The sequence below is a fragment of the Medicago sativa genome, chromosome 6 (assembly GCF_051527215.1).
Source record: "Medicago sativa cultivar Bolivia chromosome 6, Bolivia_mono, whole genome shotgun sequence".
In the NCBI taxonomy this organism is placed as follows: Eukaryota; Viridiplantae; Streptophyta; class Magnoliopsida; order Fabales; family Fabaceae; genus Medicago; species Medicago sativa.
Genome location: NC_140754.1, coordinates 71,048,393 through 71,074,025, shown reverse-complemented (window position 1 = coordinate 71,074,025; position 25,633 = coordinate 71,048,393). Strand labels below are relative to the sequence as shown.

General features: G+C 32.7%; 2 protein-coding genes and 2 long non-coding RNA genes across 4 annotated transcripts; 2 read left to right on the top strand and 2 right to left on the bottom strand.

Annotated features, from left to right (window-relative positions):
* Positions 1 to 117: 117 nt before the first annotated feature.
* Positions 118 to 3,963, bottom strand: LOC146916607 (uncharacterized). The gene is made up of 3 exons (XR_015013954.1): positions 3,518 to 3,963; positions 3,056 to 3,108; positions 118 to 930 (listed from the first exon to the last, which is right to left on the bottom strand). It is a non-coding gene; the product is annotated as an uncharacterized LOC146916607 (long non-coding RNA).
* A 2,193-nt stretch (positions 3,964 to 6,156) lies between these two features.
* On the top strand, positions 6,157 to 8,677 carry LOC146916606 (embryo-specific protein ATS3B-like). Its single transcript, XM_085718634.1, has 3 exons — positions 6,157 to 6,364; positions 6,542 to 6,655; positions 8,110 to 8,677. The coding sequence occupies exons 1-3, from the start codon at positions 6,239 to 6,241 to the stop codon at positions 8,452 to 8,454; spliced, it is 585 nt and encodes a 194-aa protein (XP_085574760.1). The 5' UTR covers positions 6,157 to 6,238; the 3' UTR covers positions 8,455 to 8,677.
* A 3,870-nt stretch (positions 8,678 to 12,547) lies between these two features.
* On the top strand, positions 12,548 to 18,665 carry LOC146916605 (DEAD-box ATP-dependent RNA helicase 7-like). The gene is made up of 14 exons (XM_085718633.1): positions 12,548 to 13,114; positions 14,661 to 14,795; positions 14,883 to 15,023; positions 15,139 to 15,250; positions 16,026 to 16,096; positions 16,198 to 16,352; positions 16,447 to 16,558; positions 16,760 to 16,861; positions 16,951 to 17,011; positions 17,133 to 17,301; positions 17,382 to 17,478; positions 17,598 to 17,692; positions 17,836 to 17,969; positions 18,122 to 18,665. Exons 1-14 carry the CDS (start codon positions 12,665 to 12,667, stop codon positions 18,322 to 18,324), a joined length of 2,037 nt encoding a protein of 678 aa, XP_085574759.1. The 5' UTR covers positions 12,548 to 12,664; the 3' UTR covers positions 18,325 to 18,665.
* Positions 18,666 to 21,676: 3,011 nt separating this feature from the next.
* Positions 21,677 to 22,689, bottom strand: LOC146916604 (uncharacterized). The gene is made up of 2 exons (XR_015013953.1): positions 22,169 to 22,689; positions 21,677 to 21,970 (listed from the first exon to the last, which is right to left on the bottom strand). It is a non-coding gene; the product is annotated as an uncharacterized LOC146916604 (long non-coding RNA).
* Positions 22,690 to 25,633: the final 2,944 nt, after the last annotated feature.

Genomic DNA, 25,633 nt, shown 5'->3' with positions numbered 1-25,633 from the left:
ATTAATAAGTACAGGGACTAAAATTCAACTAAAGCCTATTTGCAAGGACTATAGACATATCTAAGCCAATAAAAAATTATAGAGATGATGTATATAGTATTAACTTTGAATTCAAAGTAAGTTTGACAATGTAAGTACCCGGTAAAAATTTAACGAGTGGTATAACAATTCCTATTATACCATTCCTATTTGTTACATATCAATATAATTCAATAACTATGTTCGTGTATATCGACATATGTATTTGAACTCTTTAACTATTTGACATCCTTAGACCCATTTTAAAGATCTAATAATAATACAAGAAATCGAAATCAAGAAAGAGAAATTTCTCCATGTTGATTGGAGGTGCAGGATCAAGCTTTGTCTGCGATGGAAGTGTTAATCTTATGTTCTCAATCATAACATGATTAATCTTACAGGTCAGATAATAATGTGTCTCTTATTATAACTATGTTTCTCTCTTTTTGAACACAATGAAAACTTTACAATATTCGTAACTATTAATAATTAAGGTACATGATGAAAAAGACTAATAATCAAGACAATTCAATGCAACTCTGATAGTGTTCACTACTGAAGTAACAATAGATTCATTTTCTACAAAGATGGTTTGGTTTATCCATTTGAGATGTTTTTTTTTAAGTAGGTCACCAAAGAAAATTATTATAGGTCTTCAATTTTTTTTTTTTTGAGAGAATGGTCTTCAAGTTTAAAAACCAAAATTCCTCAAAAAAAAGTTTAAAAACCAAAAGAAAATCGAAAAACACAAGAGTAACAAATTCAAAGTTGAAGGCCAAATTTCAAGGGAAAGTTTTCCGGCTGAAATATTAGCATTTAGTTTTATGATTGATGCACAAGATATGACAGCATGAGTCCCATGATGAAAAGCAACCATAGTATTCAATCAATTCAAATCCTTGCGTTTTTCTGCAGAGAAAAATAAATATAAAATAATTAATTAAATCCTTAAGCTTAATTACTAATTTTTACAAAAAATATATTTCTAAGATTTCTCATATTTGGGATCATATAGTGAATTCATTCTACAGATGAAAAATAAATTTGTATTTAATATAATGAAATTAGGTTTAAATATGTAAATGGTCCTTGTAAGTTCGCGCATTTTTGGTTTTCGTCCCTGTAAGTTTTTTTGTTCTAAAACAAACCCTGTAATTTCATAACCTTTTGGAAAAGGTCCTTGCCGTCAGCTTCCGTCAACAAAAACGCCATGGTGGCTAACGGAGCACACGTGGCAGGTCATGAGTTGGCAAATTTGATGAGATGGCATGAGAGATGATTAGTTGTGTGAAGACAGGGACTAAAATCAAAAAAATAAATGGGCACAGGGATGAAATTAAAAAACGAAAACATCAAAATTTGAATTTAAAACCAAACTTTCAGTCTTCTTCTTCCTCTCAAATATCAGTCTTCTTCTTCCTCTCATACTTTCCCCAATCCCTCCCATACCTTGCGCCCTTGAACCAAAAACCATCTCTTTCAACAATGTCTTCTAATCCCATTACTCAATCATCAACTCCTACCGACACATTACTCGGACCTTCTTCAACATAAGTGCTCCCCCCATTACTTGCTTCAACTCCACAAGCATCAACGGTCTCTACTGTTCTAAACGGTAATTGGTAAAATTTGAAAGCTGATCCAAAAGAAAGCAACTGAATTGACGGTGGTTATATGTAGCTTTCACGTAAAAAAAAATTGCATCTATGGAGTTGTGCAATGAATAATTGTTGGGTAGCGCTCATGCTAGACAATCATAATCGATTACAATTAGCATTATAGATTGAATCAACAAACTCAATCAAATGTGATACTCACGTTATTACTGTCAGTAAGTTCAAACACAAAGTTTCGATACCATCATCAACCTCCCTGACCCTGTCCACTGTGGCTACTTGTTTCTCTTTAATAACCTACTGGAAAGAAGCAGTTAGTTGTGAAATAGTTTAATGTTTACGCTTAAAATCATTATTCAAAATCATAAATGTACTGCAATTTTCAATTATGGATTCTCTTGTTGGATTTTCTTCCTCCTTAACGATGAACTGGTGGTTCTCTTGTTGAGAGTTCTAAGGCAGGATTGATTTGTGGAAATATATCTTATATGGATTGTTCATTCAATTTGGTTTGATAAATTTAAAAGGCAGCACAAGCTAAATATGTATGAAATAATGTAAAAATGTCATAGTTGTTCATTTTTTAAAATAACACAAATAGCATTGTTGTTAAAGATGAAGAAAAAACAGAGGTTGGGGATGAAGAAGAAGAAAATTTTAAATTTTAAATTTTGATATTTACGTTTTTTCAATTTCATCCCTCTGCAATTTTGCGTTTTTGGTTTTGGTCCCTCAAATCTAGTCATTTATCATTTATCAGTACACATAAGCGTGTTTTGCCATGTCAGCGATTGCCACGTGTGACTCTGTTTGCCAGCAACGCGTTTTTGTAACAGAAGTTAATGTTAGGGACTAAAACCAACAGGTTAACAACTTACAGGGTCTGTTTTAGAACAAAAAAACTTACAGGGACGAAAACCAAAAACACGCGAACTTACAGGGACCTTTTACATATTTAAGCCATGAAATTATTATCAAAATGTGACCATGTTTTTATTATTATAAATTTATGATTAAATATCATGACATTACATTGGTTGGCAAGGGTTTTCGTTGTCTTGATGTAGTATGAAGTTGTCTATGTTGCCATAATAATCGGTAAATAAACATGTTAGAAACCGCTTAAAAAAGACTAAGAGTAATGATTTATATTGGTAAGTAACTAAGTAGCATGTTCTATAAAATAAATATAATAACAATTACAAACATGAAACAAGTAATGGAAATATATTCTATGAGGAGAAAAAAATTGTAAATTCAATTGTGAATTATTTTTTTAATTAAATTGATAAGAAAAAGAGACAAATTTAATCTTTTATGATTCAGATCTAAGAAAAAATGTTTATAGTTTATGAATAATGTAAAACATTTTGATACTAAGAAAGGAATATAAATCAAAATGACAATTGATTGCGTACCTTTGGTATTTTGATTTGTTATATGAGGAGAAAAGGAATGAATATAAGAACAACTGCAAAAATGAAACAAGTAATGAAAATATATTATATGAGGAGAAAAAAAATTGTAATTTCAATTGAGAAATTGTTATTTTCTATATTAAATTGAAAGTTAAAATTTGATTTAGTTATATAGTGATAGCTAATGGCAATAAAATTAGGATGGTAAGAAAAAGAGACAAATTTAATCTTTTATGATTCAGATCTAAGAAAAAAATGTGTTTATAGAGTATGAATATTGTAAATCATTTTGATATTAAAGAAGAAATAATATATATATATATATATATATATACATATATATACATATATATATATACATATATATACATATATATATATATATATATACATATATATATATATATATATACACATATATCAAAAAATGAATATCAATCAAAATAACAATCGATTACATACCTTTGGTAATTCGTTGATTTGATTTGTTATTTGTGATTTTTTAATAATAACATCGTCATCTTCATCTTCTCCTTCATCATCGTCCAACTTTATTAAAATCACACGAGATCGGTATGTCATACTTGCTCGATAAAAAATCAAACACATAACATATCTAATCAAGATATTAGATCTAGAATATTTCATGTCTGATGCACCCTTGTGAAATTAAATTTGATTAATATAAGATCTAATTGGTACAACTCGATAACCTAGTTTTAATATGAACTTGTCAGGGAAATTCACAGTCACAATGAGATGTTGCAAAAATTTATAAAGCTCATAGAATAACTAAGATCAAAAGAAAGGATAAATAAATTATGTGAAAAAGAAACAATAAAAGAGAAGGTTAACTAGAGAGAGGGGAAGACCTGGATAGAAGAAGTAATGATGAAGGAGAAGCAACCACTTCTTTAAATAATGAGTAAAAACTAGGGTTAGGAACTACGTGCTTCGACCCATAAAAATTGGGTTGGACTATTATAAAAGTATAAAATATAACTATTACTTTTCCCACATTATGTGTGAGACACACACCCTATTTTTCCCCGTAAAATACCATTTGCTCGAATTATTGAATCTGAGCTCATATAGAGGAATTTTTGGATTATACATTTGATGGGATAAAACCGCAAGTGCACGATTTACCGAAGTAGTAATAAAAGAGTATCGTTCCGACATGAAGTTATGAATTCAATTAACTTTCAATAAGGATTAGAATAGAGTTTTGAGTTATAAAGTTTGGATTTTTAATTAAGAGAGAAATAACAATAATAATAAAAAGTTGCCTTGAGATTATTGGTTCATCATAATAACAAACCCTTCACAACCAAAACCTTAAACCTAGAACTTTATGTTAGACCTAATTTCTAAAGACAAGTTTCTCTTTAGCCTATCACTTCTTCTTTTGGTTTCAGTGAGTGTGTTCCTCTAGCAATCACGCCTATTTCGCTGGTTTGATTGCTATTAGAATCCTTGAAGTTCGAAACTTTATATGTCTCAAGGGTTGCAAAGACTATTTCGCTGCCTTTGCAATCCTTGTAAATTCACTTGTTCCAATATCAAAACTTCCACTTTCGCTTGATGAATTGATATTTGAGATGATGAATTAACAATTACTAACCCTCCACTTTCGCTTCTACAGTTTGGTAATTGTTAATTCATTGTGAAAACGGTGAATTTAGATTAGAAATTAGGGTTACATAAAATTAAGGTTTAAAGCTTGGTTTGATTAGGATTATGTCATTAGACTTATCCAACAATCCCAAGACAAGAAGAGTCTACTCACCCACGTTCATTGTACATAAAAGTAAATAACAATAAAAATAAAGGTGAACTTTTATTCCAAGAACAAAAATGAATTGTTGTGATAGATAACTACTCTATTTATAGTCTATAACGACTTAAAACCTAAGCAATTGCGTTGAATTAAAGTAGGGATTTAATTTAATGATATGTAATGAGTTGTAATGTGTTGTTTAATTATGGACACTATGTAAAGTTTTGATGAATTTCAAACTTTCGTGTACTTTGAACCAAATGTCGGTTTGATTTAATTATGGTCAATTGTAAAAGATAATGTATTTTTGTTGTTTAGGACTGGGTACAAATGTTGTATGACTAATATAGCCTTTGGAAATGCTCTGGATGAATTACAGGTAAAAACTGACCGAAATTGGCTTGGTTGAAGTATGCAGAACCCACTGTCTGCATAATTACCGGCTGCAGTTTACATTTTATTCGGCAGTTAAGTGCCGAGGAAAAACAAAACCGACGGCAGTTAACTGCCGAGAGGCATTGCCGTCTTTTATATGTGTGTTTCAACCTTATGATATGTGTGAACAGCAATGTTTTTTATCTTTCTCATGTGTCCTACAAAACTCTAAAAATATCTTTGGATTTTAAAATTTTATAATTCGAAATGAGATTTTATCTCTATTTATTTCTTCAGCTTTGCTATATATCCCGAAGGATATTATAGCGAGAGATTCCCGAAAAGCAGTCCATCCAATTAAAAGTGCTGCTGGCCCGCAAAACATGGGTGGGTGGGGTTTTTATTTTTTTATTTTTTTATTAAGCAGTCAAGTAAAACTGAAATCCAATGGTGCTTATTTTGCCAACACATTCGGGTCTGTTCACGAATTTGCATATCGGGACGTTTAGCATTTTTGTTATTTCTTTGTTCCATTTAAATTATATCATCTTAGAAAACAAACACTTTAGATCGTATAATCCAAACAACCTCAATGTTAAAATAAAATTTTAATTTTTTGTATGATTTTTTGACACGAGAAAGTCGAAAATGTGTAAGAGGTATTCAAAATACGTCAAATTTTATAACTAGATACAAACGTTCAATTAGGCTTTAAATTTTCCGTCTGATATCAGTAAAGTTCAATTTAATAATCAAACTCGTGTACCACAAGGAAATGTACAGCAAGTAAAAAATAAACCCGTGCACCACACACCTGTGCAATATAGAAATCTAGACAAGGACATGCTACATCATACTAACCCTTATTTCGTTAGTTGGTTGTTTTTTTCTAAACCTACCCTAAATACCTGTGATGCATATAAATACCTTATTCTAGTGACTTTGCTAGTTCCAAAATATTTCAAGTACCTTGACCCTAGTTTCAAACCTACCCCATTTTTAGCTAAGGTTTTTCTATAAGAAAAAAAATGGTGAAAATGGTTCTTCTTTTGTTCTTCTTTGCCACTGCACTTACCTTCTCAGTTTCTGAGTCCAAATCTGATGTTTCTTTGCAACCTCATGCTTTGGAGTCCTTTGATGTTGGTTATATCCAGGTACTTTTCATTTAATTAATTAACTAACTTTTCTTGTGGAAAAAAAAATCATAACCCTTTGTTTGGTTTTTTCTGATTTTTTTTTCAAAGTTTTGTTAATTAATTCATGTTGGAGCTGTTTTTGTGTTGTGATGTGAAGACCAATGTTTTGTTTTTGTTTTTTTGTTTGTTTAATAGATGAAAGGTGCAGAAAACTGCTCTTATTTGGTGATGATAACAACAAGCTGTTCTTCTCCCAAGTTTACTACTGATAAAATCAGTATTGCTTTTGGAGATGCTAGTGGAAACCAGGTTTTGCCTTTACTCTTTTATTTATTTATTTACTTTTTTTATTTAATATATTTTAATAATAAAATTAGTTGAAAATTGAGTTTGGAAATGTTCAAGGGTTTTTTAGGACACCTTTCTTACATTATAAAATGATGATAGTAGTTTTTTAATTTCCAAGACCTATAAATCTAGATAAATAAATGACCTTCAAATTTATGTAAAATATTTTTTATTTTATTTTATTGAATTAGTGATATAGAATGAAACACTATATTTCTTCCTCCGTCCTAAAATATAAGCAAAAAATGGTCACAAAAATTAATATATTTGGTTCAAAATTTGTATCAAATACATCAACTCAACTTATGTTAACTCATTTTTGCTTATATTTTGGGACATAGAAAATAAGTATTTTTTGTTGGATAGATTTTATAAAATAAATGTTATTTTCTTTTGCCGACAAAAAAGGGGACAACCCCAAACAAAGAGATCAGCGAAATAATAAAAGCCTCAAGGAAACATGGTATAGCGTAAATAAATTTGAATACAATTTCTGAACATAAGTTATTTGTGAGAACTCAATGGACTTAAGTTGCTACTAATCAATTTGTCTCCGTGAGCTTAGCTCGGTAAGGACAATGCATAATATATGCAAGGTCCAGGGTTCGAATCCAGGGTTCGAACCCCATACACTACCAAAAAAAAAAAAAAATTTTATTAACGCATCATAAAAAAGTTATAAATTTGTCCCGTGAGCATAGTTCAGTTGGCAGAGTTATATACAAGGGTTGAGGTTCGAACTCAGGCACCCTACTTATTCACCTTAAAATGTGAATTCTATCCGCTAAGCTAGTTGATAAAAAACAAAGTTATAAATTTGTTCACACACTTTATGTAGTAGTATTAGGCAAAAGTCTAAGTTTTGAAAATCAGACTTTATGTAGTATTAGGCAAAAGTCTAAGTTTTGAAAATCAAACCAAACCGGACAGTTCAATCGGTTGAATTGTTGATTAGTGTTGTCTATGATTTGGCTATTTGTGCAGTTCAATCACATTTTCGTCCTAGTTCGAGCGTTTTAAAGTAATTGAATTGAACCATGAATCAAGGTCTTGCAGTTGGATGTCTAGTTGAGTTTTATAAAAAAATTGTTGCTGTATATGTTAATATATCTAATTAAACACGAGAGTCGAGAGTGGTTTGTTGCTCATGCAGTATCTCTCAATCCGAGGGATTAGTCTTTTGCACGAAGATATGCAGGTCATACAAAAAAATATAGCTAATTAAGGAAGCTTAATTTAAAACTTTTTAATGCAGTGTTTAGTTTGACGTCTAGGAGATATGACACGCGTTCTACAGCCCCTCCAACGTGAAAAAACAAAAGCTACTATTTGTAGCCTCTCTTTAGACGCGTGTTTGCTATGCCTCTATCGCCAATACAAACACTCGCTAAGTAATTTTTGTTGTTGTTTATCAGGTATATGCAGCAAGACTAGACGATCCAAAATCAGGAACATTCGGGCAATGTTCATCAGACTCATTTCAAATAGACGGTCCATGTGCATCTCCAATTTGCTATGCCTATCTATATAGATCAGGTTCAACAGATAACAAGGGTTGGAAGCCTGAAAGTGTGAAAATCTATGGATACAATTCAGATGCTGTTACATTTACTTTCAACTCCTCCATCCCTAGTGACACATGGTATGGGTATAATTATTGCGACGCTCCAACTCCTCCTTCATCTTCCATTCAGCTATCTATTCAGAAATGGATTTTGTTTGTAATGGTTTTAGGATCTGTTTTTAGTGTTTGGATGTAAGTTATGTTGTGCTATATGCAGTTGTTGCCACGAAACTTAATTATTAGCAGTACTTTTTTATGCTGAAATAGGGATATGAGAACTTCTATCTGGTGCATGTTCTATATCTCCTTTTATATGAGATATGTCGTGCATAAGTGTCTTTTATTATGTAGTGCATAAACATTATGGTATCCTTTTGTCAAAAATAAAAACATTATGGTATCCTAGAGTTTTATTAGATGATATATCCAACCTAACGTTCAATCTTTTAATGATGTCATTTTATTATATTTAATTATTTTAAAAAATGTTGTAAACAAATTGTTATAAAAAAGTAAATTCCAATTATGAGTAATTTTCCTCTAATTTTTTTTTATAAATAATTTAGCGTACGATACAGGTATGCAACAAAACTATGGAGTACAAAATAAATCTCCTATTTACTTATACTGGCGGTTGGTTCATTATAGTTTTTTTTTTTTTTTTTAGGGATGGTTCATTATAGTTGTAGAAATAAATGTTCAACCACTTAATGAATGAATTTGATAAATCTTTCAACCACAAAATCTTTCAATATCTCCCTTTATTGTGACACGTTAGAAAAAAAAAAATGTCCTAGTGAGTCTAACTTAGGGGGTGTATTGGATTAGGATTCTAAGAGATTTTAAAAGACTTTTTTATCATGAAAAAATCTTGTGGTATTCAATGAAGACTCTTTACAACTTAAAAAAGTCTTCTATTCAATCAAGATTCTTTGTCATTTAAACAAAGTCTTGTGGTATTCAATCAAGACTCTTCATCACTTAAAAAAAATCTTGTGGTATTCAAAATCATTCAAATTTCGAAAGATTGTTTAATAAATTGGATTTTGATGGATTTTGTGGGATTTTTCAGTGAAATTTTAGTATGAAAAAGTCTTTTATGAAAACATGAGATTTCTTAAGATTGATTTTCCTGTTGAGATACAATATCTCTCCTCCCTTGTCTCTCCCTCTCTTCCCTCCTTCCTCTCTCTCTCTCTCTCTCTCTCTCTCTCTCTCTCTCTCTCTCTCTCTCTCCTCCCATCTCTCTCACTCTCGCTTACTCTCTCTTTTCCCTCATCTCTGTCTGTCTCTCTCTCTCTCTCTCTCTCACTTTCTCTTCCCTCTCTCAATCCTCTCTCTCTATCTCTCTCATAAAAAAAGTAAAAAAAAAAAGTTTGTATTGAGAATTGTGTAAAAAAGAGTGTGTTTGATCATTTTTTTAAGGGTAGTGTTAACTTGTGCCCTCAGGGCACATGTTAAGAAACCCAAAATAAGAAATATTCTCTAGACTTTTGTGCATTCAATTCATTAAAAAGTTAAAAATTAAATACAATGCACACATTTCAAAAAATAATTTCTATATTTAAATCATTAACTTGTGCCTTAAGGGCACAAGTTAACATTTCCCTTTTTTTAATGAGTCTTTAAAATTCATAAAATCTTTTATAAAGTATGATTGCACCCTTTCACAAATTGGGGTCATTCTCTCTCTTTTTCGCGTTTTATGACGAGGGTGACCCTACTGTCAACTTCACCCCTTATGTTGGGGGTGACATGAAGGTCTTTCTTCTAGTTTGATAGTGCTACAATATGGAGGGCTGGATAAAGACCTTATTTCATATCTTTCACCCTCGATGGAAAATCCATAAGGGAACTCGTCATCAAAGACTTTTTTCTTTTGTGCAACCTACCATGTTCTTTGATCCTTTTGAGTTCTCTATAGAAAACTTTTGACATCGTTACATGGTGGTTAAGTAGTCTACGACCGCTGCTCGAGAAACCATATGCAAGCATGCTTATGAGGCTGCGATCGGACTTGAGGGTGGCGAGGCTCTAGAGTGTTTGCTTTAAAGATGTGAGGTGCCACAATTTCAATATGGGGTGCACATATTAACTCCCTCACAGGCACATGCTTAAGCATCGAGCCCAATTACTGCTCAAAATCTCAATGAACATGATCGATTATGTTTGAAACATTTGAAATAGTAAAAAAAGTAGATTTTATTTAACCATTAAGTTTTACTAAAAACCAAAACTAACAAATAATATACTGATGTAATGTGCTGTATTTATAAAAAAGTATTAATATTTATATATGTAGTTTGATTTGGTTCGGTTTTGAAAAACTAAACCAAAATCTGATTTAATTAGAGTGGTTGTTAAAAAAAGCATATCCAAGCAATATTGGTTTTGTGCGATTTAGAGTTTTTTGGATTAGTTTGCGGTTTTAGTTCGGATAAGTTTGGATGTGAACATCCATAATCTCAACCATTGTTTCAAGACAAGACAAATTAAATTACACATTCGTTAACTCAATATTAAACAAACTCATTAACTAATCTAGATCAGACAATTGAGATCAGTAACTAATCTGTACACAACCAAAAGAGACGATTAGAATGGGTTCTACGACGCTACTGTGGTGGTTGAAGATGGTTTTTGATCGTGCTTCACTAATGTGGGGTGGTCTACCTGTAAATAGGGCTGGACAAGGACCCGTGGCCCGGCCCAACCCGAAAAAACCGAAAAAAAAACCGAGCTGAGTGGGTTAAATCGGGTCTGCGGGTCAAACGGGTCACAAATACGGGTACACAAGGGTATCAGTGGGCAGTGGTGGGTAAAGGAGCTTCACCCGCGGGTACCCGAACCCGCCCGACATTAGACTACACAGTACTGATAGTAGGTGCCAGCTAGTGACAATAAGTTTCAAGGAAGGCATTGAGAACACGCCAGCCTACAAACAAAAGTCATTTTCAATGTAAACTGTACTTTTTGTCAATTAATTTTCTCTGCTTTATTTATTCCAAGATTTATCTTTTTTGCTAGCTTTTCAATTTCTCTCTCACCCACACCCCCACAAACACATAGCATTGCTAAGTTCATTGTTGAACCTTCAATATTCTTTCTCTTGTTTTACTGTTATTTTCTTTTCCAATTACCAATTTTGTCTTAATTTAATCTTTTTCGTTCAGATCAAAATCTTCACCTTTCTAATTTCTTTCATTATCAATTATCAAATCTTCACCTTTCTAATTTCTGTCATCAAAGGTTGTGTTTCATTCCAGTTTCATTTGAAATAAAAGTTTGAGAATGATATAGATCTGAGGTATTCTGATGCATATATGGGATATACAAAGATCTGAATACAAACTCTTCTCGTCTTTTTAATTTTTCTCTGTTTTCTTTCACTTTTGTTTTGATATTTTTGCTGATGTTTAACAACAGACCCGCATGAATCCGACCACAAACACCCGCAACCCGCAAGACCCGAACCCGTTCTACCCGTATGCTAAAATGGGCATAGATGGGTACCTCTTTACCACCCGCGGGTTGGGACGGATCGTGGGTTTGAGCCCGAACCCGTCCGAACCCGCCCGATGCCCAGCCCTACCTGTAAAGACACTCCAACGTTAAAGGCAACAAGGTTTCAAGATGTTTTGAGGCTTATCTTGGAATGATTAATGTGTACCTATTCTTGCAGTGGATTGCTCTATTTATATATTCCTAGGTGGCACATAAGTTTGAGTGTTTGGACGGTTATACTCTTATTTCGTAAAGGCCTGGCTGAGCGCTTGATTGTTTGGAGGGCTCAAGTTGCCTTTGAATGCCTTATTTGATGTTTCACATTTCTTTGCTAATACAAGTGATTTTCGAATGCATTTAAGCGCCTTATTGAAACTTAGCTACGTCAATGGACTTTAGATCCAAGGATTAGTCCTTCGCCCAATCCAAAACAGCAACCATGTGACACAATTACAACAATATATTTTGTCAAAGATGTGAAACACCATTGTTTCAATGTGGGGTGCAAGTAACAACTCCCTCACAAGCACATGCTTAAATATTGAGCCCAATTCAAGCCCAAAATCTCTTATCAATAAAACCCAATATTTTAACTCTTAAAATAAAATAAAAAACAACTAGAAAAATATCTCTGCCTCGTGTCATAAACAGAACCATAAAAGCGAGACACTAAAACAAATCAAACGGCCATCATCAAAATCAAAATAGGGTTACGCAATCCAACGATCAAAAACAAATCTCAAAAACCTATAAATACCCAAAACCCTTAACTTCATCGTCCTCTTACCTCTCTTTGCTTCAGCTGTGAAATTCACAGCCACCGAAGCAAGAGAAAAAAAAACCCTCAAAACTCCAATACCAAAACGCACCGTTTCGTTCCTTCACTGTTTCATTCTTCTGCCATGCCTTCACTATCTATCACAAACGACACCGTTTCAATGGAAAGCCCTAAATCAAAGTCATCAAAAAAGAAAAAGCTTCTCCAAAACGACGTCGTTTCAGAGGTCGACGCCGTTTCGGCGAAGAAAAAGGAGAGTTCGAAGAAAAGGAAGAAAAGTTCAGATGATGATGAAGAAACAAAGAGTGATATAAGCTCTGAAGAAGGTTCTAGGAAAGTGAAGAAGGAGAAAAAGAAGAAGAAAGCGAAGGTTGAAGAAGATGAAGAAATTGTTGAAGAAGAGGTTGTTGTGAAGAAAGATGATCCGAATGCGGTTTCGAATTTTAGGATTTCGGAACCGTTGAGGATGAAATTGAAGGAAAATAAGATTGAAGCTTTGTTTCCGATTCAAGCTATGACTTTTAATACTATTCTTGATGGGTCTGATTTGGTTGGTCGTGCTCGTACTGGACAGGTTTGTGTTTGTTTTTGGTTTAATTTGTGATTTTTTGGTTTTTGAAGTGATTATGTGATTTAATATGTTTTTAGGGTTTAATGATGTTGTGTGTTGGTTGATTTTGTTAATTGGTTTAATTTGTGATTTTCTTGTTACGTTAAGAAATTTTTCAGTAATGATATGATTTGATATATTTTTAGGGTTTATGGATCTTGGATTATAAGATATTATATATTTTTAGGGTTTATTGATGTTGTGTGTTGGTTGATATTGTTAATGTTATTTGGTTTAATTTGTGATTTTCTGGTTAGGTTAAGAATTTTTATGTAATTAAGTGATTTTGTATGTTTTTAGGGTTTATGGATATTGAATTTAGAGGATTATATGATGTTGAAATGTGGCCATATTATGAGCTTGTTTGGTTTAAGTTGTGATTTTCTGCTTAGAATATGATTTTGTAGAGATTTAATGTGTTAAGGGTCTGATTTATGAGATCAATGGGCATACTCTGACGGTGTAAATTACGCTGTTGCCCAATAAGAATCATCAATTTGACATGTCATATAAATAATTTTAGAATGTCTTTATGATTTGGTGGAATACAAGATGCAGATTGGATTTCGGTGTAAAACTATTTTACACTGTTGGTGCATCTTCTATTTGATTTCTCTCAATATTTTGGTTCTTTTTGGTTTTTGGTTGTATTTGTGATTTTTTGTTAGGTTAAGAGTTTCTATGTAATTAAGTGATTTTGTATGTTTTTAGGGTTTATGGGTGGTGGATTTAGGAGATTATCTGATGTTGAAATCTGGCAATGTTATGAACTTGTTTGTTGTAGATTATTTGTGAGAGAAATCATTTTGTGGTTTTGATTGTGTTCAAGTTTTTTCAATTAATCAGTATCTAAAAAATATGGTTTTGCATTAAAATAAAATGTATCGTAGCTTTTGAAAAAATATGTGATTTTTGTGAGTGTGGTAGATAAGAGCGGAGATTCAATCAAATTGATTTGTTACTATTATAAACAAACATAATGTGTTGTAGCTTTTGAAAAAAAAAAAATGCGATTTTTGCGAGTGTGGTTGATAAGTGCGGAGATTCAATCAAATTGATTTGTTACTATATAAACAAACATAGATAGCCCTTGCTTCAAATTAAATTTTGAAAAATAGTGTCTATATTAATTTGTGATAACTGCTTTTATTTTAGTTTGAATTGTCAACTTAAGAATCCATGGATGACTTGTGAGGGGAACTTTGATATTTGAGGGACTAATTTTGTAGTAATTCTTTTGGAAAACTAATATGGTGGTGACAAGTTAATGTTCAGAAGACAAAAATAACAGCGTATCTAGATTTAAAATATTTTTTAACAAATAAAATGTGATATGTGCACTAAAGTGTATAGTTTAATCTCTAGTAAATGAAAATGTGATTGTGACCTTTAATTTAGTTGGTTTGAAAGTTGTTCAAAACCTGATTTTCAAGTGAAGTAAAATTGTACTGCTATTGACTTATCTGGATTTGTTGATTTATCTCTATATTTTGCTTGTGTGAAAATGCAGGGTAAAACTCTGGCATTTGTGTTGCCCATATTAGAATCATTGACAAATGGTCCAGCTAAATCAGTTAGAAAGATGGGCTATGGGAGAGTCCCAAGTGTTATCGTGCTTCTACCTACAAGGGAATTGGCCAATCAGGTATAGTACATCCAAGCCAATGTGTCAGTTTCTTAGTTTTCCATATCATTCATATATACTTATCTATTGTGGTTTGTTGTGTGTTAGGTGTATGCTGACTTCGAACTTTATGGTTCGTCCTTGGGATTGTCTGCTTGTGCTGTATATGGTGGAGCTCCATATGGCGCTCAGGAGACCAAACTTAGAAGGGGTGTTGATATAGTTATTGGAACACCAGGGCGTATTAAGGTAATTACTATTTATTGTAGTTATAGTGTTTTGTTACATGCGACTAGTTTTTTTATATCATGGACAGAATGTTAACTATAGATAGAAGCTTAACTGTAAGTGATTTGTTTTATAGGATCATATCGAGAGGGGGAATATTGACCTGAGCCACCTAAAGTTCCGTGTCCTTGACGAGGCAGATGAGATGTTGAGGATGGGTTTTGTTGATGATGTTGAACTCATTCTAGGTATTTGATTTGTGTTTGTCAGAATGTAAATTTGGCTTGTTTTATGCTTATTCATGTGATCTAAAATCTAAATAAGGTTATGGTTATCCGACTGTGATGTTGTCTACTGTGCAACTTCAATAATACTCTTGTTTTTTCTTCTTTATTTTGCATTGGATTAACATGTTGCTCATTGTCAGTTGTCCGTCTAGCTCATTCTTATTTCCCACAAATCATGGGAAATACTGCAATTGAATTTAACCAAGGGGAATTTGGATAGAATAAGTTAGCACTTATTACATCATATAAGAGATTTCTAGATAAATTGTGTAAACAAATTAAGCTTTTATAAAATATTATTATATCCTATATGGGGCATTTGTAAGCCCTTTATATAAATGAGTTAAGCTTTTATAAAATATTATTATATCCTATATGGGGCATTTGTAAGCCCTTTATATAAATGAGTAAATGAAATTAAACTCCACATAAGCCATACACGTAGGTTCTTTATATATGCTCTCATCTTGAAGAGCTTATGACATTCGGCTGAAAACAGCTTATCAGAGTATGCTAATATATTTTTACTAGTTATTTCAAATTCTGTTTTATGATAAATCTAAGCAAGCCCTTCCAAGTCCCTTTTCAAACTTAGCTAACATTCCCTTGAAATGATTTCTCATATTTCCTACCGTGTGGAACTGTCTCCTTCACATCACTCCATTTATGTTTGTTCTACTCTTCGGTTTGCACTATATTTTTGGTGTTACAATGGGTTCATATTTGATTTTTGCAGGTAAGGTACAAGATGTTACCAAAGTTCAGACACTTCTTTTCAGTGCTACTTTGCCTAGCTGGGTTAAGCAAGTATGTGTCTATGTGAATCTTGTTCAAAATTGTTTGTGTCTGTCTATTGGTTGTTATTTATTTGAAACCTGTTCCCTTATCTAGAAATTTTCTGTTGCCAGATTTCTACAAAATTTCTGAAAGCAGATAAGAAAACTGCAGATCTTGTTGGAAATGAGAAAATGAAAGCCAGCACCAATGTTAGGCATATTATCCTTCCATGTAATAGTACTGCTAGGGCACAGCTTATCCCTGATATCATTCGCTGTTATAGCAGGTGATTTTTAAATATTCATTTTGTGACATAATACTTTATAAATGATGATTTTAGAAACCTCAAAGTTTATATGTTGGCATGTGGGCTGTTTCAGTGGAGGCCGAACAATTATATTTGCGGAGAAAAAGGAGTCTGCTTCTGAGCTTGCTGGATTGTTGCCTGGAGCAAGAGCTCTCCATGGTGATATACAGCAGTCACAACGTGAGGTGAGCTATGAATTGATATGATTCTTTATTCCGGTTATCTTCATTGTATGAATGTTCAAGGGGAGGTCAGTCTGTAAAATTATTTTTGACTAATGTGTTTGATTATTATAAATTAAAATTGGTAGCCATAGCAATATAGTTTGTGTATGCCTGTCATTATTACTCTATTGTTTTCTCTGAACTGTTTCCTGTGACTTTCAGATTACATTGAAAGGTTTTAGATCTGGGAAATTCATGACATTGGTTGCCACCAATGTTGCGGCCAGAGGTCTTGACATCAATGATGTTCAGTTGATTATCCAGGTACAGTTGTTCATATATTATATATATATTACAATAAACCATTTGTTATATTTCCTTTTATCTGATATTCTGAATCAAATTTGTTTCAGTGTGAGCCTCCACGGGATGTAGAAGCATATATACATCGATCTGGGCGGACAGGAAGAGCTGGTATATCTGATATTCTGAATCAAATTTGTTCTATTTTGATATTCTTGTTAAAGTTTTGGCTTATAGTTTTTTTAAAATGAAATTTTTTGGTTTATATAGTTGCTTTGGTTTTTTTCCTTAGGCAACACCGGAGTTGCTGTGATGCTTTATGATCCCAGAAGGTCGAATATAGCTAAAATAGAAAGAGAAGCAGGTATAAAATTTGAACATGTATCTGCTCCTCAGCCTGATGAAATTGCCAAAGCTATGGGTGGGGATGCTGCTGAAATGATTACCGAAGTGTCTGACAGGTATGCATGTGATATTGTATGTTCATTATCTTACGCTGTTTAACTATATCATCTGCTGTTAACACATGTCACGTATGCAGCGTGATTCCTGCATTCAAATCTGCTGCTGAGGAACTTTTGAACAACTCTGGTTTAACAGCTGTTGAGTTGCTCGCAAAAGCTCTTGCAAAAGCTGTTGTAAGTACAACTCCCTTCCATTTTTTTGTCCTTTTAAAATTGATTTCCTTGATGTTTCAAGACGAATATTATCTTCTTCATCATTATGTTCCTCTGATATGGGAAAATGTTATCTCCAGGGTTATACTGAGGTAAAGAATAGATCCCTACTGACTTCGATGGAGGGTTATGTTACATTAATTCTTGAGGGAGGAAAACCTATGTTCACCCCATCGTAAGAACTTGTCTATATTTAATTAGGCATATGTTTGTTTGTTGGCAACTTTTTTTTAATTCTTCTAAACTATGTTTTCAACATCACAAGTGTGTTTTTCCCATGTTTGGTTGTTTGATTTATGCTTTTGTTGGTTATGTCAGCTTTGCATTTGGAACCCTAAGGAGATTCGTACCTGAGGATAAGGTTGACGCAGTGCAAGGTCTTGCTCTTACTGCAGATGGACAGGGTGCTGTTTTTGATGTACCAGCCAAGGACTTGGATATATTTCTCTCAAGTAAAATTTCACCTCATTGCTGATTAGAATTTTGAATATAATGGAATATTACTAGCATTTACGTTATTTCTGTTTTTCACACCTTTTCCTTCACATGCTAGTATATCTTCAATCTTGGTCATTTTTTAATTTTGATTTTTTTCACTTTCCAGGTCAAAAGAATGCGGTTAATGTAAGCCTAAAGGTTGCTAAAGAATTGCCTAGTTTGCAACAAAGAGAGGAATCAAGTGGGCGCAGATTTGGTGGTGGTCGTGGATTTTCAGGTGGAAGAGGCGGAGGAGGCTATAGGTTTGGCGGAAGAGGTGGTGGAGGAAGAGGTTATGGTGGTGGCAGAGGAGGGGGAAACAGATGGTAAGAAGGAAAATTGCATACACAAAGATGCTGAGCACTGAAGTTTAGTGTTATGTTATTGTAATTCACCTTACCACATGGATGCAAATTACCCTTAGGAATGTTTTTACCATATCCCACCCCCTTACAATTTTGATGACTGTTTGAACATTGAACCCTATATACGAGGGTATATTTTTTCCCTCTATTATTTATCATTTATGTTATGTGTTATCTCATCAATTTGAATTTTTACTGGAAATTGTAAGAATTAGGTTTGCTGTTTTTTTAGAAATGATTTTTGAGTGTATTGCTGACAATGACAATGGAGAAGATATATATTCTATCATTTTATAATTTTCTGAATTTTTATTCTTTACACTGTTGCCATATATAGTTTACAACCATAATACCGTAGGTACCCACTTGTTCAAATCATACAAATGATGCTACCTAAAGAAAATCACATACATTATACATAAATCATCCCTAGACCCTTCTTTCCTCTACGAATGTATAACCTTCGGATGCAACAGCCCCATAAACATATTTACTCTAAACAAATTAAAAAATGTAAGTTGCAAGGATGAAAAGTTGAAAAATACTTTGTAGAACAAAATACTCACTTTGCATGTGATAATAAGGGTAATTTGAGCAAACAGTTGTGCCTATGTGGAATCCAAATCAAAGAAAATCGGTTTTTTGAATCCCATTGAAAAGATTTGATATATCTTCTTTCACTTTTTATTTCATGACCAAATTCAAATGTATACAGGTACGTGCTTCTTTCAATTGTCTAAATCGTGAACCACATAACTACGGATACTCATCACGTGGGAACACATCTATTATCTACAAAAGTACAATTTTGCGTGGCAACACATCATGTTTTAACTCTTTTGTGTGTTTTGTAACAACAAATCATATTTCAGAGAAAGAAAATACTTGTCAAAAGATTGAGATGATTTTGTAACAATTTTTCTCTCTCTCTTTTATACAGTTATATCTAAACAAACTAAATTATTTTTTTTAAAAAAGTATGGTAATCGATTACCACTGCTAAAAACTCGAAAATTAGCTTTTAAATGATGGGAAACGGATGCATACTCTTGGTAGTTGGTAATCGTATACTACTCAATTTTCCATACGAAGACGAGCCTAATAAGCATTGCATTGACACGAGTGTTGGTTTATTACTTCAAACGAATGTTGGGTAAAGTATGATATGAACTATGTTATATTTCAAACAACGATATATTCGAACAATAATATATCCTAAGAATCACGGGTGGCCCTGAGGACGGGAGGGGTGACAGGCCAGGGCACTATTGGTTTAGGGGCATCAAAGTTATTATTTTTATTTAGTAGTTAGTACTACATGGATATGTTTCTTTTGAGCAATGATATTTGAACAACCATTTGCTAACAACTTTTATGACAAACTTTTTTTCTCTCTTTTTATTGGATAAAAACAATGGAGAGAGAAAAAGGAAGAGAGAGTAAGAATATAATGTGAGTATGAGAGAGAAAGTTGTTTTTTTATAAATGATTTTTTAGTGTATTTCTGACAATGACAATGAAGAAGATACATATTCTATCATCTATAATTTTCTGAACTTTCATTCTTTACACTGTTAACATATATAGTTACGACCAAAATACCGTAGGACCCACTTGTTCAAATCATTCAAATGATGCTACCAAAAGAAAATCACATATCATGCATTATACATATGATAGATAAATCATCCCTAGATCCTCTCCTCTACGAGTGTATACCCTTCGGATGCAACAGCCCCATAAACATATTTAAACTAAACAAAATTTAGAATTCAAAATGTAAGTTGCAAGGATGAACAGTTGAAAAATACTTTTGTAGAACAAAATATTCACTTTGCATGTGATAATAAGGGTAGATAAATTTGAGCAAATTTTAACCTTTTTGTAGAATTCCATGTTGATTTTGTTCCTTCACTAAATTCTCTATTGCGTCGTTACAACCACTAAAATCCTTGAGTTTGACCCTCTTGAAACTCTGTCACAGTGTTCAAAATCGATGATGAACTGGACCAATCCATAAAATTGTTATTTGCAGCATTTAAATTTTGAACATTCTGCTTCTCCTCTTGTTGGCGATGACGCGCCGTTCTTAACGAGATGACACGCCGCAATATGAAGCAATAGTCGTCAACTTGTGGAAGTGATTCAAGAACGTCGTCGAGGTGAGATGATGAAGAAGTCGATAAATCGTCGTTGGATTGAGTGTATTCTCTGCTTAAAACGACGTCGTTTGGAATATGTTTTTTGCACTTGAGCTTTTCTTGTAGATATGACTTAGGGTTTTAGTGTTTTTGTTGTTGTTGTTGGCGTTGTTATTCAGCTGAGTTGTTAACACCGCCAGTTGTGCAGTCAAAGCATTGAGGGCCGCTGTTAAAGCCACAATTTTTGTCACCAGTTGATCTCCCATAACTGATCACGCCAGGAAGAGAATAGGAGAAACCTGCTCTGATATCAACTGACGCAGTCGGAAGCGTAGGCTAGTAAGCGCTAAACCTGGATTGAAAAGAAACAAGTTTGCAAGCGACAAACCTGTGAAAATAGGGATCCGAAATCCACCAAAAATTGAGAAAACTCTCTAAAATATTATTGAATGAATAAAAGCTTTTCTCTTAGGCTACAACTGTTAAACTTAAATAGGGAAATAACAAAACCCTAATAAGCCGATCAAAACAAACTAGAAAACAAAATAGAAAAATAATAAAATTTAGCCGAAATAATAAAATACTATGAAAACCCTCCTACATCAAGTTATATAAAAACAATCCATATGATGAGTTACATGTCACATGGATGAAACAAAATTTAAAATAAACAAGTGACAAACAGATTGTAAATTTTTATTTTTCTCAACCAAAAAAAAAAAAACACTAAAGACTAAATTTAACAATAAATGTCATCATGAGGACCAATGTTTAAATTGAGTCTTATAAAGATGATTATATTAGAGGACCACCAATGCTAATGATTTATGATCAAACCGTAGAAATCAAAATAATGACAATGAGAACAATCAATATTCTCAAGGCAATTTTTGTTTTTGAATGAGCAATGTTATCATTAATAAGTGAAGAGTCATAGCAAAAGTTGTGAGAAGGCCCAAGACATCCAAGTACAGTGTTCCATACACATTATGTCGGTGAATTAAGTAACTAGGAAACAACCCAGTATTGACTCAGCCAAAGCTTACCCAATAATTGTACGGAACATCACTCGTGAATGTTTCATCAAGAAATAAAAAATTCAACAATGTTTATCATTGGCTCCAACAAACAAGCGTGAATTGTACAAATCACCATAAAGTGAAAATAAAATAAGAATTATCCAATTAATGTCATTTATTACAAAATATGAAAGTTCATAGTACATCTAATCACCAAACATTTCAAAATAAATCCTTAAGTTCCAATAGCAAGCATGCACTAAAGTTCCAGATCGAAACAATAAATTAGGATGATAAAATGAAATTAAAGAAAAAATGCATTTCCCCTAGGAGCAAACAATATCACAACTTTATGTTGGAAATAGTGTTCCAAGTGAAAGATCTCTGCATCCTCATTTCAAAGTTTCACTTATGCTCAATGTTTGAGTCGTTTGACCGACAATGATGTTCCCTGCAAGAAGCCAGATAAACATTAAAAGGCATAATCAAATTGCAAGAGATAGTTCATATGATTCCACAAAACAAAAGTTAAGCATATGATATGTAACTGCAACTTCAAGTGATTTTGATGGGAGGTATAAACATAACATAGAAAAATGTATCATACTTACAAACCAAATTAAACTTTTAGAATAAATAAATTTGGTACCTTGATTGAATATTATCCTTAGCAAATCTCATTATATCGTCTCCAACAATCAAACTCAACTTCCCAATGAAATCATCACGTGAAATCTTCTTTGACTACGCAAGCACGACATGAAACATTAGAGATGCTTTATTATTTAAGACACATCCATTAATTTGAGCTACTTTACATACCATAAATCTTAATATATAATACGAAGGTTCACAATGCATGCCTAATATGAAAACCCTAATTCAAATCTCACAATTACCTTTGTGTCCCCCACTTTAATTAACCCTAATCCTGCCTTTTTTGAGAGGTTTAAAAAATCTTTCTGAAAAATGTCTGGGAGTTGAACTCGCAACCCATTGCCTCCATCCAAACACTTTGACCACTTGACCAGTAGTTGTTTTAGTGTTATAATATCGCTTCCACTAATGCATATCCTATACCAAACAGACATTTTAAAAGGCAATTAATCTCTTTTCCTCTCCTTCCTGACTTTAATGTTATACGATTCTGAAGTAATGTTCTTCCCTTATTCATGCGATCTCAACCCAGAAATCAGCCATTTCCATCCCTTTCTTCCCCCTTTTCCTTCGATTTCTCCGCAAAAAATGATTCTGATGCATATTTCGTCAATGATAACTTATTAATGGTATGATCACTAAACTAATTTTGATATCAATGCTATTTTATTATTTTATTCATTTTGATTTTCTGGATAGTGATTAGGGTTTCAAAATTTGGGGATTTTATGATTTTTCAATTCAATTAAGATTGTTTCTCAATCCTTGAATTTTCAAATATACAGTCTTCACATTTTCTGATATAGGTTAGGATTGGCAATGGTTATAATTTCTAATAGTGATTTAGTCCTAAAAAATTGGGAAAATTGCCACCTCAACGTATTTTTGTTATTGTATCCTTAAACACTGCTTAGGTAGTTTTTTTCAGCCTGAACACACGTGCAAATGTTATTCCTAGAAAATAGCCACGCCAAGCATGACTGATGTGTAGTGGCCTTTCATAAATCCTTGAAAATATAGTCTTGACCCTGAACACGTACAATGTTGTTGCTTGAAAACCCTTGAAAATAGCCACTCCAACCATGACTGATGTGTAGTGGGTTTAGATAAATCCTTGAAAATAGCCACGACTCCAAGCATCGTGGGTGGTTTTTCATGATAACTTTCAAATTCTCACTCTCTTCTTATAAATAGGTGTCTTTGTTGTTGCCCTTCATGTTCTGTTTTCCATAATCTCATAAATCATTGAAAATAGGTAACGCTCCAAAGCATAACTAATGTGTAGTGGGTGGTTTTACATAACTGACTCCCCCTTTATAATTCACTCATCTGATGAATCCTTGAAAATTGTCACCACTCCAAGCATAATAACTGATATGTAGTGAATCACAATTTATTTATTTGTACTCACTAATATGAAAACCCTAAACCTAATTCAAATCTCACAATTACCATTGTGTCCCCCACTTTAATTTCTTTTTTATTTTCCAAAAATGTTACTTTATCTATGTCATCTCTTTTTTTTCAACTTCAATACACCATTTTTTTTTCATTGTTCCATCTCCCTCTCTCTCACTTCTCTGTTCACTATCACCATTCATTATTCACACCATCAGTGCAGTAACCAAACAATAAGTTTTCATGCCGTATCCATCTGTCATCACTAACCAACCGACAATATATTTAATGTCAGTTTCAACAAATGAAACACCTGTATCTGTTAGTATATGGTGGAGATGGTTCTCATATTTTAGATTGCGGCAAATTTTTGAATCATTCAAATCATCCTAAATACAATGTTGTTTACAAGGAAATTTTTCGTAATGTACCAGCATGATTTGTTCCCTTTTTTTAAGTTGTATTATTATTTTTAACATTGTATTTGCACAAATAGATTATGAATTAACAGTATAATTGAATATTTTGTTTGCCATCAATATGACCCAGCACGGGTGCAAGGTCTAGTTGTTCATAATGGTGAATGATTTGAAACTTATTATTGAGAGGAACATGTTTCTGATGGCAACTAAAATCGTGGTAAAAGGCATCCAAGTGGATCCTGGTGTTCTTTGAGTGTTAGCAGGAACACTATCTGGTGCCAATACTCCAGCCAAAGGTGCAACATATAGGGTAGCCCACATTCACTTCAGATTGACTGTAGCTCCATCCAATGCCTTTGTGAGTTTTGCGTCCATTGATGACCATAAATATACACGTGCTTAGATATAAAAGATAAGGTGCAAGACTTAAATTTAACTTTAGACCATGGACAACAAGAATATTGAACTAGTATAAAGGATCATGCGTTCATCGTGATGATATAATGTTGACATAATAATAAAGATAAATACTTAGTCAATAAGAGAATTCCTTGCAGAGCAAACCAAATAATTTGGAACAATTGCACAAGCGAAACAATGCAATAGTACAAACATAACATAATTGAATACTCCCTCTGTCCCAAGTTACATGTTAAAGATTAACCAATTCACTCATAAAAAAAATTATGTAGAAACAGTTTCAAACTTGCCTATATATGGGCATAATATAAATTAACCTTTGTGAAAAACTAGTATGGATTGTCAAGAAATTCGTCATCAGTGAAATATTCACCATATTTGGCATACATGAGAGGATTAGGCATAACATAGCAACCAAACTAACATTTACTAAAGGTTGAAACTAAAGTATAAAACGAGAAATACCATAACTAAACATGAAGAAACTAAAAAAATTAAACTCAATTAAGAAATGACTCTAAATTGAGAATATTAACATGACAAAATTTATGCCTACCCAACATTGCATAAACATTTTATCCTCTTCCTATAGACAACTTTGCTCTTGATAAATAAATTTAACAATATAAATATATCATAATTTGTTTAGAAAAGGTAAAATTACTTGGATTAATCAAAACTAACATGGAGTGACATTTAAGGGTGGTATTAGTGGCGATTTAACAATTGTCTCAGGTGATATGGTTTGAATCACGTCGCTTGAGGTAACAAAGTCAAGCTCTTACCAGTGAGATGACACCTCTTAGAAAACAAGGCCTAGTAGTAACCAATCTAAACTAAAGAAATTGTATCAACAAGTGATTATTTTTCCCAAATTTATTATTATTTTTTTTTAAAATGACTCCAAAAGGCAAAATCAGAGTAAAAAATGATGAAAAACAAAAACTCAATTAAAATACCAAGAAAAAAATAACTTAATCAATCTATCAAATACAAACCTAATCAAACACAAAAACAAGCAAAAACGAACTAAATTAAAGTAACTCGAACTCAAAATAAAAAAAATAAAAAAATGCTGAAACAAAGAAAAGGCTATGAAATTATACCTGAGTGCAGTAACAAACACAACAAAAGAAAGACCAAACAATTCAAAAGTAATTTGTTTTAATTTTGAATTTGTGTATCTAATTGGAGGAGTAAGGAGACCTATTTATACT

What these genes read in the sequence shown, in the direction of transcription:
- LOC146916606 (XM_085718634.1), top strand. Translation starts at nt 6,239, where the DNA reads ATGGTGAAAATGGTTCTTCTTTTGTTCTTCTTTGCCACTGCACTTACC. An exon ending in TTGATGTTGGTTATATCCAG is followed by an intron (nt 6,365 to 6,541) that starts GTACTTTTCATT and finishes TTTGTTTAATAG; the next exon opens with ATGAAAGGTGCAGAAAACTG. An exon ending in GAGATGCTAGTGGAAACCAG is followed by an intron (nt 6,656 to 8,109) that starts GTTTTGCCTTTA and finishes GTTGTTTATCAG; the next exon opens with GTATATGCAGCAAGACTAGA.
- LOC146916605 (XM_085718633.1), top strand. Translation starts at nt 12,665, where the DNA reads ATGCCTTCACTATCTATCACAAACGACACCGTTTCAATGGAAAGCCCT. An exon ending in GAACACCAGGGCGTATTAAG is followed by an intron (nt 15,024 to 15,138) that starts GTAATTACTATT and finishes TTTGTTTTATAG; the next exon opens with GATCATATCGAGAGGGGGAA. An exon ending in TGCCTAGCTGGGTTAAGCAA is followed by an intron (nt 16,097 to 16,197) that starts GTATGTGTCTAT and finishes TTCTGTTGCCAG; the next exon opens with ATTTCTACAAAATTTCTGAA.